The following is an 18,230-nucleotide window of genomic DNA, read 5'->3' on the forward strand; positions in this document are numbered from 1 at the left end:
AACTCCAGGATTGTTGACTATACCAAGAAGTTGAACTTCATTCAACTTTGGATAAAAAAGCTAAATATTTTATTATAGTTATTTTAATGCTTGTAATATTGATATCCTAAATTGTAACTAATTTTGATAGAATATTGTATTTCTTTCTCTTCTCAATTTTCAATACTTTACAGTACTGACATTTTATTGTTTAGATAACTTAATCTTTAATTATATAAACTTCACTGTACTAAAATAATACAATGTATCAAGACTTGTAACAATACAATAAAAAGGAAAAAATCACATTAAAAGAGGTTAAAAAAACATCCTGAAATAATAGGAACTCAATTCCATATTGTCGAAGAAAAAACACCATGTGGCCTTAAGGGAATCTTTACCATTAGAAGCTGAAGGCATTTCTGTATATGCAAATAAGTAACTACTTGGCTCATGTGCCAAGTCCATTTTCTTTCTGTAGTTATGTTTTCTCTGTTATTTGTCTATGTGTGTAGGATGATAATGATAATGATTAGGAAAGCACATATAAAATGATGTCTATGAAAAAAGGGTATCCAGTAATAGATTTTTCATACACACATCACTTTATAATATAGTATTTTATTTGTATATTCATAAAAAGATCTGTATTAATAAGAAAATTTAGTTCAGATCTTAAGCATAATGTATTATGCTGCCAAAATGTCCCCAACTGGTACTATTTAATAACTTGTTCAATGCACCAAAGTCTATTTTAGGGTAAAGTTGCCAGTTGGTTATGAGCTATGACTACATAATAAACTTTCTAAAACATTGTTTTCCATGATGCCACTGTTATTCAAGCTTTATCTTACTGATAGCATTGATTTATGTGTTTAAAATACGTCTAGGGCTTCTTTTAAGAGAAAAAGTCCTTCTCAAGTGTCTTCCTCCAAGTTCGTGTGTTTGTTATATTAACAAAACACGTGACGCTTGGTTTTGGAATTTGTTGAGTTTTTCTCCCCCTTCCATTTTGCCCTTCATCTTCTCCCCAGCTTTTAATCACGTTACGTTCATCTGTCGTTATTTTAACTTTGTGAATTGCCGAACTTGCCCTCGAAAGGCAGTTGGTGTGTGAAGCCTGCTTGGGAGATGAAATTGGGCTGGAGGAAATGTCGAGTCCGTGTCGTGAACTGAGAGTATTAGGAGCAGCCCCTTCGATTTGCTGTGGCGGGAGGCGACTCTTTCCTTGAGGGGCAGCTCAAGCTGAAGCCGCCTAAGTCAAGGGGTCAGCCCTTGAGGAAACGATCCTTCCGGCACGAGAAGCGGCGGCTGGAAAACCGTTTCATTCTCCCGTGGGAGCTGAGGCGACAGGGGCCGGTGTCCGGTGAAAGTCGTTTGCCTGGCACTGTGCCGAAGAAACTGTAACCCAGAGGAAAAAATCAACTCTGAACGCGAGGAGGTGGAAATGCTCAACTTTGGAACCTCCGGGATTGTGACGGTTGAGGGCTGAGAACGCGACCCGCCCCCCTTCTCGCTTTCAAGGCGGGACGCAACCGAGGGAGGCAGGCGGGCGCGCGCGCTGGGGGGTGGGCTGAACTGGGCTCGAGCCTGGAGCAGGGAGTTAACCGCCCTTAGCTCCGCCCCCTTTCCCGGAGGCGGCAATTGTGTGGAAGTCGCCGAGAGACTGGCTTTGTCCCGGAAGGGGGCGGGCAGCTCCAGGAGCTGGGCCGCTGCGCCAGGCGACAGTTGAGGAGGCGGAGCCCCGTCGCGCAGCGGGGGCCGGGGGCGGAGCGGGCGCGAGTGAGGAGCCGTGGGGCCTGTTCTGTGTCAGTCGTGAGTGTGTGTGTACGTTGGGGGGAAAAGAGGCGAGGGGCTCGAGCAGCTCCCGGAGTCCCCCTCCCGCCGCGCCCGAGGCGGCTCCCTCCCTCCGCTGCCCATATCCCCCGCCTCTGCCATGGAAGAGGCATCCCGGCTGCTGGCGGGTCTCCAGCCTCCCCCCGGGGCCGCCGGAGATCCCTCGCCCCACAGACTCCAAGCGCCTCCAGGCCCACCCCAGCCCCAGGCAGCCCCCGGACTTCAGGACACGGGTGACATCTTGCAGCAGATTATGGCCATCACCGATCAGAGCCTGGACGAAGCACAGGCCAGGTGAGAAATACCTGGATACATTGTGGCCCCGGGCATGGGAGTGGGCGGGGCGGGGCGGGGCGGGGAAGAGAGATCCTGAAACGAGATTGCCTGCGTGTGGGGGAGCGTCCTCCGTGCTTTTTAGTTTGTAGAAACATGCTGTTGGCCTGCGACACTTGAGCTGGGAGGTTATGAGTAGCAGAGGATGTTGGATCTTTGAAGATCACGGTTGCTGTGATATACATATTAGAATATAGAGATTTGGGGCAGGAGGTTTAAGAGGCCAGGGTCCGAGCAAACAGGAATTGGGCATATCTGAAACTTAGGTTTGGTGAAATTAGCTATGTAAGCAAAGACAAAAGGCTTGGGAAGCATTGGAAATGTTAAGCCGATAGTACTTGACTCTGGACTGTCCTCTCATGATTACACTGGATAGGCTTGAGTCCTCACCAAGTCAGTTTATGTATCTTTGATAAGTGGACCATGTGTAGCACTAAAATGCATAATACAAAAAGAGGCCCTGAGATTTAGTCATGTGTCTTGGAATACTGGTTAGTCTGATTTGGTGACTTCCTTGAAATCTATAGAAATCAAAATCATAGATAATCTATAGATCTATAGATAAGCTATAGAAATCAAATGTGGCTTCTTAATCCTAATGGACTTATGAAGCCAATATGAGACTGTGTTTATGAAACAGTTGGCTAAAATCAAACTACATTGTGGCTTCTGAGAACTCCATTATTATGGTTTGTAGACCATGTTTTATGGCTTAGCATGTTATATGAAACCAACTGTGGTTTATTCAGTCAATTGTGGTTAAGCAAATCATGGCTTAGCACGGTGTTTGACCTTGGAACTCAAGAGAAAAAATAATCAGGAATGTATACAGTTTATTTAGGAATGAATCATGACCAAAATGAAGAGAGTGAATATATTTGTCCTATGTCCTTTTATGCAGAAGCAGTGTTAGAATAACATGGCTTGTGATGGTGAGAGAAAAATTGAGAGAGGATAATTCTGGTCTATTGTTAGTACTGTATGTAGTGAGTAGAGTTGAGGTAGTCACAGTTATGCACTACTAATGAACTGATGTAATGACCAAGAGTAACTCTGCAAGAACTAGGAAAGTAGTGGAAATGAAAGTTAATCTGAAGACTGAGCTGAACATTTGGAGTAGAAACACCTACACAGGTTTTTTTTTTAGATTTTTTTATCCCGCCTTTATTATTTTTTTTATAAATAACTCAAGGCGGCAAACATACCTAATACTGCTTCCTCCTCCTATTTTCCCCACAACAAAGATTATTATTACACTTGTTTGAGGATTTGCCTCATTACTTTCTGCTGTGGGATCTGACGCAGCTTGAAAGGTAATTCATTTTGTTTTTCCTTGCCTTGAGGGAAATTGTGAGGGTAGGATGGTTCCACAATTACGAATACTGTGGCCAGACTGAAGACGTGAGGAACAGATAGCTATCACATTGGGCAACTTGTTGAATGGTCATGGCAAGAGAATGCTTTTTAGTTAGTGCTGTATTGAGACTTGGAATATGTTATATTTTTTGCAGAATTTCTTATTTCTATCATTGACAGTACAAAACAATTAAAAATATATATTTCCTTATTTGAATATATTGCATTTGATTTGGCTTCAGAAGTGTTTAGTCTGAATATTGTGTTAGCTGCATCTACTTTCTTTGATAGAATTTATTTCCATGTATAATGAGTTTAAATTCAATATATGCTTTTATTTTTCAATTAAGGTCACAAACGGTTTGAGAGGTGAGAGGGAAGGGATGAGCTTCTGAGGCTTTTGCTTAGTTTTTCTATTTAAGTAACTAGTTTAGCATTCTGCCTAATCTAGTGACAGACTCAGAGAAGAGTAGCAGTGTGTTGCAACCCAAAAAGATGAAGGGCTATTTCATATATCCAAGTTGGTTCATTAATATTTTGTGGATTAAATAGATTAGAAAATTACTATCCCCAAATATTTTAATTAATTTACTTGTCTAAATATGCTTGTTTTGGGGCTAAGACCAACAAATTCTCTATCTGGTTGCTTAGTATTGATTCTTAACTGTTCTGTATGCAGAAGTTCTTTAGTTCATCCTCTGACATCTCCAAGCAGAGCTGCAAAAATGTCTTCGTGAAAACAGTGCCTGCTAGTATTAGTAGTCTTAGGCTACATAGATTAATGAGCTGCTCTGTGTAAAGTAGCTTCCCAACTTACTACAGGTAGTCCCCAGGTTAAGACCCATAATTAAGAACGGAGCCTATTGTAGCAAAATTTGAGTTAAATACGCATTGATTCAAATTAAATACACAATGGTTTGAGTTATACAATAGTACTTATACATACAAATTCGACTTAAGGACAGACCTTGGGAACAGAGCTCGATCTTAAACTGGGGACTACCTGTATAAGTATTTGGGTAAGTGGACACGTAGTTGTTGTTTAGCCCAGGTAGAAACTCAACCACAGAGTTGCCTAAAGCAGTTTGAGTGATGGGATTGTAAATATGAGTTGAATTGCAAGATGAAGGAACCATATAATAGATGATTTAACATGTGCAGACTTTGGCAGTCTGCTTTAGCTGTGAAAATTGGTGTTTTTTTCTTTTCTTCCCCCAATGAAACAAGTAAAAAGTCAAGCAATTCTTTTTGCTGCATCATTTGTCTTCTTGCAGCTTGAGACAAGTACCAAGTGCATGCTTACTCCCCACAGCAAATGGTGTTGCTTGTTGTAAGCTAAAATGAGCATATTGTTAAACCATAGCAATATTTTTACCTTGTAATAGTTTTTTTTAGTGGAACATGTTCGTTGGACAGTTTTACCTTTTACAGTCAATTGTGTAACTGTCTATAATTATCTTGAATCAATCTTGCTAGCTGAGGAGTTAACATACATAGGATGCAAGGCTGTACTCTGTTTTTCACATCTTTGCCACTAGATTCCTGACTGGTAGGGTGGAACAATTTAGTCTGGATCCGATGTGTGAAATGCTCACCTAGTAGCTTAAAATATATTAATTTTTTAGATAACTAGGCAGGATATGTTTTTATAAGTTGGAAGAGAGCTGATTATTATTTCTTTGAAACTGTATGCTGCAATTGACAAATGGCATCTTGAAAACTTGAAGATAGACTGGAGAAGAAAATAGGATAATACCATTTGATGTTTCTTAGGTTTTTATAGAGTCTGGGAATTCTTTTTCTTCATTGTATCTGCTTCTTCTTAGAGATGAGGGAGTGGTAAATACATACACAGAGAGAGAGAAAGTGTGTGTATACAAACAGGTTAGAAGTAAAAGACTTGCCTCTGTATCATTCTCACAGAACTACCTACATTTGTATGTTAATTGGGACATCATTTTTAAAATAATTGCCTGCAAATCTGGGATGAAATCGGTTAAATTCAAGTCTGCTGAAACCCTGTTTGGGAGCCTGTTTCATGGACCAGAATGGGACATTCTTCTGACTAATACTATACAGGATTGAGCTGTAAGAATGCCCAGATTTGCATTAGATTGTGATGTTAGTAGTACACTTGTTCTAGCATTATGCTAGGGTAATACTACTCCATTTTCAGTGTAATATATTCTCATAGTTCTAGTAAAGCACTGTGTATACCTTATCCTAAATTAATCAAAATATTGAAATTATTAGAGAAGAGTAGAAATTGCAGGCATGATCTATGCCGAATTTCTGGACATTAGTTTTACCTGTGCCCCCACCTTCAGATATCTGCAGAGATGGATAATAAAAAGCATGATCTAAATAGAACCTGGTCCTAAACTGAAGCTATTGTTGTAAACTCCAGGAAGGCTAAGGTGCTTCTGTTTAATAAGATTCCAGTTTGAGAAATGCCTCCTCTTTTAAGGGGCATGGTGATCTCTTTTGTATTTTCTCATATGGCTGAAATTAATTATGGGATGTAACTTGCATGATGAAGAAACACCACAGCAGTGTGAATTAGCACTGTTGTTATTCTGTTTGCACTGATGAAGTATGTGATTTCATAATCAAATGAACATTAATAATTTTATGAATATTAAATATTCTATTATAGAATGATTGTTTGATAACATTCAGAGACTAATATTCTGAATTGCAGGTTTGATGCAGGAGTTGTATGGGTATACAGATTGAAAGAGTACTCCTGAAGTGTGCCCCTGTAATGATTTTTTTTTAGTAACACAATTGTTTAAAAAAAGGGTTCCATCCTATTCCAGTGACTGAATTATCCCAAGCTAGATTTAGAACAAACAAGGAAACACAAAGGAGATCAAGGTTCAGTCATGATTCTTGGGAATATATGTATTTGATGTATAAATTTTCAGCTCAAAGTTTTGCCGTATTTGTTTAGAAATAAGCTCTGCTAAGTTCACTGCAGTGATCTGATAGCTGTCTATTAGTTGGATGGGATTTTTTTCAACATTCATATATCTTTAGAGTCTTTAGAGAGTTGAGGTAATGTGGAATTGCTGCCCTTTCTACCTGTGCAAATTGCTTCTGCTAAAAGAAACATACAGTTAAATTTTATTTTACTATTTTGCAAGTGGTTAAAGATTGTTGCCTTTATACAAATGCTTGCAAAAACACTGTTTTTAATATATCTGATTTATGCCCTACTTTCCAACTCTGGCACATACTCAAGGTAGCTGTTGAAACACCACTGTACAAGCAAATAACTTATTAGATGTATACAGTGTGAGGTGTGTTATGCGTCCATTCATTCATATAGAAAATAACACTTCTAAGGTATATTTAATTATAATTTATTCAGTACTAATCTGTGACCGTGGCACCAAAAAGTGAAACAATACTCTCTACTTTGCTCTATTGCAAAGTAATTTCCAAATACAGTATTGTGTGTAAATTACACTTTTAGTATACCTTCAGAAAGTTACCTCTCTTGTTCCTGAATTAGTGTTTTCCCTTCTTTTCCTCTCTGTTCATTCATATGTTAGTTCCTACATTCCTGTGGTTTGCTGTGCGTGACATAATGCTGAAAGAATTGGCTGAAGGTGCAGCATGAGTCAGGGTGGTATTTGTACAGCAGAACATCAAGACACATTCCTCTAGTTCTGGAACTTGAGATGTTACTTCAGTTAGGAGAGAAGGCTCTTGTCCCCCAAAAAATCATCATCGGAATGTCCTGAAATGTATTCTTAGTCATGTTAATAACATTTCCATTTGATTTGTCCAAGCATACTCATATTAGCCTTGAAATCTGTAGTACTGGATATAACTATGTATGAAACACCATACAAACATTGTATGTAATATGGTCTGGCTACTTACTACAACTCTCAGTATTTAACTTTAGAATCAAGAGTGTAGAATGTTTCTGTACTACAGTATAATATTTCACAATACTTGTTGCTAATTTCTGAGTACTGTTTAGTCCTGAAAGCAGAAATCTGCTTTTTACTCTCCTTAATCAATAGAAACGTGATTTTTACACTGTCCTTTAGTACAAGTAAACTACTTGCACGAGGTAGTTGGCAGCTCTATACTTCCCTTAATATGGCTGTTCTTGTCTGCTGACAATCTGAGCCTTGGTGGGTGTGTTGTTTAGCAGCTGCCTTCATGCAAAATTATACTGCTTGTGGAAGTGATGCCATTGTGAACTTGCACTTGGTTGGAGTTAAAGTTATGTAGTCATTCCGAATTTTTGCATCTGACTTTCTGTGAAATAAAGCAGTCACAAACTGCTATCTTCCATATTCAGTAGGATGCTCTCTTTATGGAATGGGGCATTAGTGTAAGCAGAAGTTTGTGCGTATTTTGTTGGTTTGTTTTGTTGGATTTGTGCTGCATGACTACTGTGATTTGTGAAGTTTGAGGTAAATTCAAGTAACCGTCCCTCAATGTAAGACTATTTTCCCAAATAATGAAATAAGACTCTCTCCCAGATAAGGCAAAGAAAGGAAGGAAGGATTTAAAAATAATGTAAAATTTAAAATTAGACTTAAATATTTGAATCTGATGTTAAAGTTTTCTTAAAATGTTTTTGATTAATCTTGAAAAGCTAAGTAGAATCAGGCTGGATTAGTACTTGAATAGGAGACCATTAGGACATCTCAGAACTGTAGGCTAAACTGCTGTATTGAAAAAATACCCTAGAAAAAGGCATGGACGAACCACTTGTTTTGCTTCCAGAAAAATTTAATGGCTGTGTCCATGTAGTCAACAGGAATTGAGCTTGCCTTGAAGACTTTAGTTTTAAAAAAACAGCAATAATAACCAACTAATATTTTATAACTGCATATTTAACAGCAGCAAATGGAAATTAGATATTATAGATCTGCCCTACAGGTGGTTTTCATGAAAATACTGTAGAGTCAGGCCATTACATCTTTTCCTTTAAAGATGAAGGCAAAGAAGTACAATGAATATAGATTCTGGGAGGGGAAGGAGTTTGAATATGAGAGTGTAAGATGGGGAGAGCAGTAAAAGATGAAATAAAAAGTTAACAAGATTTTCAGTCCTAAGAAATGTTTTTGATTGTGAGGGTTCTGTCCATTGAGGTGAGCTGTATTGAAACAATTAAGAAAGGGGAAAAGTTATAATAGTTGCAGCTATAAAAAATCCAATCTGGGAATGTTTTAATGAATTTTCTTTACCGTTGTGAACCAGTACATGTGAAAAATGCCCAGATCTGTTCTGTCTTTCTAAAAATTAAACTTACATATATTTCTGAAAATGAATGAATAGGACTGTGAAGCACTTTGGATTTGAAGGGAAAAGGATTCTTCAGAACATAAACCACATAGGTCTTTTGTCAGGATCATTCTGCAATTGTGAAGGGAGGCCATGTGAACTCAGGAAAGATGGAGCTGCTTTAAGGAGTTGCAGACAGGTGTTATGTGAGACCATCTTTTCCCCTTCAGATCCGAAATATTGCACAGTTTAAGAAATATGCAGTAAGGTTACATTAAACACCATTAATCTAATTCTATTAGAAAATGATTATTAACTATTTTTGACTAGAGATTTACATTTTGATTTAAATTTTTCTTGTATTGATTTAACTAAAATGTACTTGAATTAAGTTTATTTTATTTCAATCCTCCCTGCCTCCAGAGTGTCAGATCTAGGTAGACTTGCATATAAAAGCCTTTGCACCGTAGAATATAACAAAAATCCAAAAGTTAATGTATAAAACATTTACATGTATGCATATAAAACCAGTGTAATTTGACACTGAGTTAAAACTGAAATAGCTGTTAAATTATTTTCTCTCTCTATTGTCATATGTTTTAAAAGCATTTGTGATTGTGACCTCATGATTAAGAAACCATGTTTATTTTCATATCCCACTGTTCAAATAAGCTTTCTTAGGCAAGCTTATGGAATAAAAGAACATTGTGAGAACCAGCAGGAAGAAACTTTCATATCAGAAGCACTTGGGGAAAATGAGAAAGGTATTTGGCCCATGCTAAATAAAATCAAGGCAGATACTACGCCGACCTCCTTGTCAAACCTCTTAAGACCGAGCGTCATTACCGAGGCCTTTTCCCTGGAAACACAAACCTTATCTTCAAGAAAGAGGTAGTAGAAATAAGATTTTGCTATAATGCTGAGGAACTATAGGGACTGAAACAAGTGAGCAATGATGAAGGAAAACAGAGTGCCACCAACCAATCACAGATGTGTATCCACATTTGGGAGTACACTATGATGATAAGTTGTCTTTGGGTTCAGGTACAGTGGTGTTGTTCAAGGTTATACATGATCTTTTAGGAAAAGATGGGAGAGAAAGTCCTCCAGCAGACTGCTGTGACACGTTTGCAAGAAAAAGATGGTTACATTCACACTAAGCTTGGCTCCACTTGGAAAAGGTCTAGTGAGAGGTTGAGGTCAATGTCTAGAGGAACATTCTCAGATTCTTTTGAGCTTGTGAATACCAAAGATTTGGACAGGGGCCTCAGTGTTTCTGTGAACTTGATCCATGCTGCATGAAGCTTGTTTGTGTAGCTAGGAAATTTGTACTGTATGTGGCTGGAATTGGGGATGATTAATGCTTCATTGAAGAAGGAAGTAATACCTGCCATCTGGAAAGAGGCACACCTTTTGAAGATGCCATCTCTCAATCCAGCTACTTTGGACAGCCATTAGGATGATGATCTAATAGTTGTTAGGGAAACTGTTGGAGAAGGTAGTAGGGATTCAGCTACAGAGGATGCTGGATGAAGTGGATTTTCTGAATTCCTTTCAGTCTGGATTCAAACCTGGATACAGGACAGAAACAGCATTGGTCACTCTAGCTGATAACCTTTGTCAGACCTTGAATAGGGGAAGTGCATCCCTCTTGATACTTTTAGATTTCTCAACATCCTTTAATGCCACTGAACATTACCTGCAGGACTTGGGACAGACTCCCTGATGCACAGTGGTTCTGCTTCTTCCTAAGTGGGTGGTTTGAGTTGATGTATGTGTCATGGGGAAAAGCAGTCAAGCCTGTGACTGCTTCTGTTTATTTCTTTATTTCTCACATTTATATAGCTGCCTTTCTCATAATAAAGTGACTCTAGGCGGCTTACAATAAAAGCAATAATAAAATCCAAATGTTAAAAAAACTACAATTGAAAAACATCAGCAATATTGTTATTAACAAGATAGTGGAGAGAATTGATATTAAAAATAATGCAGCCGTCTCATCAATTCACCATTGCCTTGAGATCCCCAGGCCTGCTGATGCAGCTATCTTTTAAAGGACCTCCAGAAAGATGTCAAGGATGGGGCCAATCTCACCTGGGGGGGCATTGGGGGGAGATGGGCAGGGACAAATTTAATAAATACAAATAAATAAATGTTCCACAGGGTGGAACTCTTTCGCAGATGGGACCTGCAGCATACCTTTTCTGTTGGACCTGATGGGATGGGCAGATGCAGTCAGGTGGAGGCGGTCCCTCAAATAACCCACCCCATGCCATGAAGGGTTTTAAAGACAAAACCAGCACCTTGAATTGGACCTGGAAGCAAACTGGCAACCACTGCAGCCCACGGAGCAGAGGTATAATATGCGCCATTCTAGGGGCACACATAACTGCCCATGCCACTGCATTTTGCACCACCTGAAGCTTCTGGATACTCTTTGAGGGCAGCCCCAGGTAGAGTACATTACAGTAGTCCATTTGGGAGGTGACCAGGGCATGAGTGACTGTGAGCAGAGCCTCTCAATCTAGGAATGGGCGCAACTGGTGCACAACATGAACCTGTGCAGACCCTCCTAGCCATGACTGCCACGTGCTCTTTGAGTGGTAGTCGTGAGTCTAGGAGGACTCCCAAATTGTGCACAAGGTCTGTTTGGGGCAGTGCAGCCCCATCCAGTATCAAAGATGTCATAGTCCCCGAGCCAGAAGGCCCCAAAACTCAGAGCTGCTCAGTCTTGCCAGGGTTCAGCTGAAGCTTGTTCTTCCCCATCCAGGCCCCCACAGCCTCCAGGCACCAGGATAGGACATCATCAGCTTCGCTTAAGTATAGTTGGGTCACCCCATGGTGATAGATGATCTCACCCAGCGGCTTTATGTAGATGTTAAATAGGACGGGAGAGCACCGAACCCTGTGGAGCCCCACAGAGTAGTGACCAGCAGTGGGATAGCTCCTCTCCAATCACCAACTGGAAACAACTCCAGAGAAAGGAAGAGAACCAGCACAATACAGTATTGCCCACCCCTAATCCCTGGAGCCAATCTAGAAGGGTACCTGGGTCAATGGCATTGAAGGCCGCTGAGAGGTCAAGCAGAGCAAGGATGGATGTGCAACCTCTATCCCACTCCTGCCAGAGGTGATCCAAAAGTGCAACCAGTGCCATTTCATCCCATATCCAGGCCTGAATCCTGACTGAAACGGGTTTAGATAATCTGCTTCATCCAGAGTCCTCTGAAGCTGCTGCATGACCACCTTCTCAATTACCTTCCCCAAAAGGGGGAGGTTAGATACTGGACAAAAATTGTCTAGAATAGTAGGATCTAATGATGGTTTCCTAAGGAGGGGGAAGACCAGCGCCTCCTTAAGGGGCAGAGAAACAACCCCCTTACTTAGGGAAGAATTCCCCACCGCTAGAGCCCACCCACATGACACTTCCCTGGCATCTTTGATTAGCCAGAAGGGGCATGGGTCTAGAGAGCAGGTGGCTGAGCTCACAGTCATAAAATCCTGTCTACTTCTTCAGGCCCAACAGGTTAAAACCATTCCCAGGTAACAAGGCAAGATTCTACCCCGGACATTTCCCTAGAACCTGCACAAAAACATTCAACTGAGAATGAATTCAAGCAACTTCGTCCGGCAGATGCCATGGAAATTCTTTTGCATGGCCCTGTAAAGGGGGATCCTCAAGCCCTCTCTACCCAAGAGGGCACATGTCGCCCAAAACAAGGCTGCAGGAAGGCTATTTGTGGACACAATAAGGGCAGAGAAGTATTGTCGCTTCACTGCTCTTACTGCTATGAGGTAGACCTTAGTAGTGGTTCTAACATGTGTTCAATTGAGTTTGTCCTTTGTTGAGCACCAGTGACACTCTAGACGTCTCTTCTCTCATTTCATTTCCCTCAATTCCTCTGTGAACCACTGTGAATGACGGAATTCCTGAGAGGGGAGAGGTCTCATAGGTGTGATCTTATCCAAGGCCTCAGCAGCCCTCTTATTCCAAATGGTCACCAGGACCCCAGATGGGATGTGCGGCAGACCAACAGGAACAGCCCCCAGCTCCCTCTGAAACCCATCAGAGTCCATCAGTCACTGAGGGTGGACCGATCTAATAGGTCCTGCCTCCCTGCAGCGGGTAGTGGTGGTCTGACCAGGACAAGGGAGATACTTAAAACTCCCCCTCAATTCTGGATCACGTTGCCACTGTTCCAACAGGAGAACCAGATTATGTGTGTGACCACTGTCCTGTGTCAGGTCTTGGATGACCTGGGATATGTCCCTGGCTATCATGGTAGCCATGAACTCCTGAGCTGCCTCCAACCCCACTCCCAGAGAAGGCAGATGGAAGTCCCCCAAGGCCATAAGTCTGGGGATCTCCACTGCCAACCCAGAAATGGAGTCAATCACGGTCTCACATCTGGCAACCTGTGGAGCAGTGCCCCTGAAAACCTTAAGAGAGTTTGAGGTTTCACTAAGCTAGATCTTCTCCCTCATGCTGTTTACCATCTATATAAAGCTGCTAGGAGAGGTCATTCATTGACATGTGCAGTATCATCAGTTGGACTCAGTTGTACATCCACCAACCTAAATTGTACTGGGGATTCTGTTGAAATCCTGGCCACGTATCTAGAGTCTGTGAAGATCTGGGATGGGTTAAAGCAAGCACAAATTAAATACCTGCAAAATGGAGCTACTATTTGTAGGCGATTGATCTGAATTAATTCTGGCTTCAATTTTGGCTTTGGACAGGGTTATAGTCTCCCTCATGGAGCAGGTCTGTGATTTGGGGATTCTCTTGGACTCATAGCTCCTGCTAGAGCAGCAATTGAGGCCTTGGCCAGGGGGCCTTTGTCCAGCTCTGGCTGGTTTACTAATTGTCAGCCTTTTTTGGACCAGGACAACTTGACCTTATTGATGAAATTAATATAACATGTTTGGTACATGTTGAATGTTTTTTAGTTTTTATGTATAGAGCTTCTTTCTGTAGTTTGACTTTTTAATTAATTAATTTTAATTAATGAATGGGGGTATTCATTTTTTAACTATTTGTGGCTTTTACGTTTATTGTAAGCCGCCAGAGTCACCCACTGGGAGAGATGGGCGGCATACAAATTAAATAAATAAACAAACAAACAAACAAACAAACAAATAGGGCTCCCTATGAAAACTTCTCAAAAGCCCCCATTATTCCAAAATGTGGCAGTTTCTTTGCTATTTAGAAGTATCAGGTTTAGCAGCATAATACCTATACTCCGATCCCTGTATGGATACCAGTTTGCTTTGAGGTCTAATTCACACTGCTGGTTATTGTTTTTAAAGCCGGCTTAGCAACCAGTTATCTACAGGACCGTCTGTCCCATCCAACTAGGCCTACTTTGTATAATCTTTAAGGGAAGAAATGTTCAAGGTACTAGACTGCCCTAGTTAATTAGGCTGTCAATGGTTATAATTATTTTTTATTGTATGGTACTGTAAACTACCTTGAATCTTTTGGGAAATTAGTGGTGCATAAATCATTGTTTAAATAAATGAATAAAGGCAGATATAAGTGGCTGTTCAGGTATTCAGTTCCCCAAAAGTAAGAACTAGCACATTAAATCATGTCTGACAATGGCCTAGATGCCAGTGCAATTGTTTGAACACTACTGAGATACATTTCTACTGTCCAGTTCCAGATAGCAACTTCCAGGTATGTTTGGATATAACTGCAATTTCCATAGTGTCTAAAGGCAGGTCCCCATACAATATACTTAGAACTTTTGTATTTGGAGAGAAAATGGATGATCACATGTAGGTATGAACATCATGGAACTGTGGAAATCAGGAAAATATTAATAATACATGTTGAACTTTATAGCTTTCAGGATATCTACTCAATGAAAGCTATAAAGTTCAACATGCGTTGTTAGTATTTTTCAGGATGTTTGTACTATTCACAAAGGATTGTTATACTGACAAATGTATATATACTTTGTAAAATTTGTTATTGCTATATTTTTGTGTTGCTGGATAAGTAGCATTTAATAGGAAATAGGATCACCATACACTGCTCATTTTATTTACTGTATTTAAAACATTTATGTAGCCGCCCATTTTGTACCAAACTCTGGGTGGCTCACAATCAAAGATAAAACAACATCTATGTACAATAAAAATACTAAAACTATAAGTATTAAAACCAGAACAAATCTGGCACCATAGCTAACTTTCACATGCAGCCCACAAGAAGTTCACCCCATTTTGGGAGAAAAGCTAGGTCAAGTGCTTTTCGGAAGGTTAAAAGGGTGGGGGCCTGCCGAATGTCAGGGGGAAGGGTGTTCCATAGAGCAAGGGCTGCCACGAAAAAAGCACATTCCCTAGATCTCATAAGATGGCAACATTTAAAAGAGGGGGCTAGGAGAGTGTCCACCCAGTCCAGTCTGATAAGACGGGCAGATGTCCTTAGGGAGAGATGGTCACACAGATAACCTGGTCCCATGCCACATAGGGCTTTAAAGGTAATAACCAGCCCCTTGAATTGCACCCAGAAGAAACTGGGAGCCAGCGCAGCTCACGCAACAGAGGGTGTAATGTGAGTAAACCTAGGGGTACCCATCATGCTCACACCACTGCATTCTGGACCAGTGCTCATAATAGTTATGGTAGGCTTGCTGTGAACTGACACATTCAAGGGTCTCTCTTAGTTTCCAGTTACATGATTTTTTTTTCAAAATCTCAGAGCAGTTTATATAACAGAATTAGATGGTAAAGCTTTTGAGGATGGAATTGTATGGTATCCCCTCTCCTTACCATTGGAGGCAGATTATTTAACTGTGTGCTATTGGTTTGATTTGAGATATTTCAGTAGTTTTCAAACTGCTCTGGAAAATTTGAAATTCCTTTCCTGGAAGTCAGAATCTTCAGTTATGTTTTATTCTTTCCAAACCAATGTAATATTGGAAATATATAAAGGGGGCTCAGTACACTAACTGTATGAAAACTTGATAGAACTGGGACAACATTTGGTGTGAGGAGAGAAGTCAGCAAAAGAAATCTTGTCTTAAAATGGGTTGGATCAGACTTAGGGTTGCAAAAAACTTTTCCTCCCTAATATATCCCTACTGGAGAGCAGTTAGGCAGTGGTTTGGATTTACTGTATTTGTTTGCAACAAATCCATAATTTGGATCAAAATAATACATAATGGTCAATATTAAAAACCAGAAGCACATTATAAATTATCCTATGCACTGGGAGTCATATGTTCTGCAAAATATAAATAAAATGGTTGCTCATCCAGAGTAGCAGTCAAAACAGACTTGCCCACAAAGGTTGATAAAATAACCAAGTCTTCACTGATTATCTGAACATTTTCTGAAGATCAGGAAAGAGGGAGCAACCTGAATGTCTGTGGTGATACTATTTAAGAAGAGAGGGGCAGTGACTGAAAAAGCATGCTTTCATGGTCCCTGTAAGTGACAGTCTCTGATCAAGAGGACATGTTAAGAGCTTGCCCTACTAGATCTTATCAGGTGGGCAGATGTTAAAGTAGTCTAGCAGATATCTAGGACCTGTATCATGAAGGGGTTTAAAAGTGAAAAACAGAATCTCGAATTGCATCTGGAAGTTAAATGGCAACCAGTGCAGCTCTCAATGTAGAGATCCTCACCTCAAGGACTGCACATGACCACTTGGGCTGCCATATTCTAAGCCAGCTGTAACTTCCAAATATTCTTCAAAGGCAGCCCCGTGTAGAGTGCATTGCAGTAGTCTAGTCGAGAGATGACCAAGGCCTGAGTGACAGTGAATAATGCCTCTTGTTCCAGGAAAGGTTGCAGTTGGTGAACAAGATGGAGCTGTGCAGCTGCCAAGTATGACCTGTAAGTCCAAGAGGACGCCTGAATTGTGAGCCAGTTTTACTTGAGGAAGTGCAACTCTGTTCAGAATTAAAGGTGATATCGCTCTGGAATTGGCAGGCCTTCAAACCCGGAGCCACTCCGTCTTTCTGGGTTTGAGTCTCAGCCTGTTTTTCCCCATCCACAATGGACAGCCTCCAGGCACTTAAACAGGACTTTAATTGCATCAATTGTTTGGTCAGGGGTCAAGATACAAATCTGAGTTTCATCAGTATACTGATGAAACTTGACTCCATGGTGACAGTTGATCTTGCCCAGTGGCTTCATGCTGAATAGGAGCAGGGAAAATTACAAGCCCTGTGGTACCCCACAAGTGAAGGTCTCTTCCTTCCCATCTCTTTAGGAAGGAGGAGAATTACTGCAAAACAGTGATACCCACCCTCCAACCCAGAAGGATATTAAGGTAAACGGTATAGAAAGCTGATGAGAGATCAGGAAGGTTGCACTACTTCTATCCAAGCCCCTTCAGAGATCATCCATAAATGCAAACAGTGCTTTCTCTGTGTTGTACTCAGACCTGAAACCTGACTGAAATGGGTCCAGATAAGTCATTTCTCCCAAGGCTTACTGAATATACAAAACCTCCCCCAAAGAGAAAGTTGGAGACAGGTTGATAATTGTACATCACTAGGTTGAGCTATGGTTTCTTGAGGAGGGAGTGCATCACCACTTTTTCAGAGAGGACAGCAGCACTGCCTTCTCAGGGATGCATTTACCACCACTCTGGCCCAGCTTCCTGTCATCTCCCTTTCACCAACCAGGATGGGGAGCGCTTCAGACTACAAGTGACTGAGCAAATGCTGCAGAGAACCCCATGCACTTCTTCATGAGTTATAAAATCAGACCCATTCCAGAGAAACTCACAGAATGAAATTTCATCCAATGTTGGCAACTGCTTCATTCTAAGCCCCCTCCCTCCTCCCTCCCAGTCATATATGCCAACTTGCCCTGTGCTTCTCAGTGCACACATACTGGCAAACACAGACGGTGCATGAGGGGAGAACAGAAATACGCACATACATAACGCACAGATGCAACATGTTACTTGGTTACACAGAAGAAAGTACAGATGCCTCCTGTGACTACTGCAGGTAAATAGGGTTGAAAAGAATTTCAGAAGCCATGTTCTGAATGCTTTTTCTACTTTATTTGAAACAATATAATCTGCTTCAGACATTAAGGATATTTGAAAGTCAGCCTGCACATCACTACTGCTTTTTAGCTTGCGATGTTGAATGTATCCCTGGGCACAGTTTGAGTTCAGGAAGTGCAACAATGCCAGTGGACCTAGCCAGTTGCTCACATGAACAGTGTGGGTCCTGGAACATGTTCTAGAAACTTCTGCAGCTTTCTGTGAAAAATGCTTTCTGAAATTAGGAAGTTTGCATCTACCACAGTAAGCTGATACATGATTCTAACAGGCTGATAAAAAAAACCTGCTTCAAGAATCATATAAAGCTTGGCTAGTGGCCAGGGGAATGTGTTGTCAAGGGCCTTATACAGTATTTGCATTTATTGCCCAGTGCACTTGCCATTTCTCTAAGAACTCTTGTATGCAAACAAATGAATATCATAGCAGCTCTTTTTTT

General features: G+C 40.7%; 1 protein-coding gene across 1 annotated transcript in view; it reads left to right on the forward strand.

Annotated features, from left to right (window-relative positions):
- Positions 1-1,672: 1,672 nt before the first annotated feature.
- PBX4 (PBX homeobox 4) overlaps positions 1,673-18,230 on the forward strand; it is a 41,885-nt gene continuing 25,327 nt past the window's right edge. The window contains exon 1 of the mRNA XM_088137901.1: positions 1,673-2,109. Within this exon, the coding sequence (XP_087994027.1) occupies positions 1,916-2,109 (194 nt within the window). The 5' untranslated portion in view covers positions 1,673-1,915. The remainder of the gene's footprint in view (positions 2,110-18,230) is intronic.

Source organism: Python bivittatus, unplaced genomic scaffold (genome assembly GCF_059951505.1).
Source record: "Python bivittatus isolate LINGU-HERP-01145 unplaced genomic scaffold, Pbiv_v1 ctg000220_np1212, whole genome shotgun sequence".
NCBI lineage: Eukaryota > Metazoa > Chordata > Lepidosauria > Squamata > Pythonidae > Python > Python bivittatus.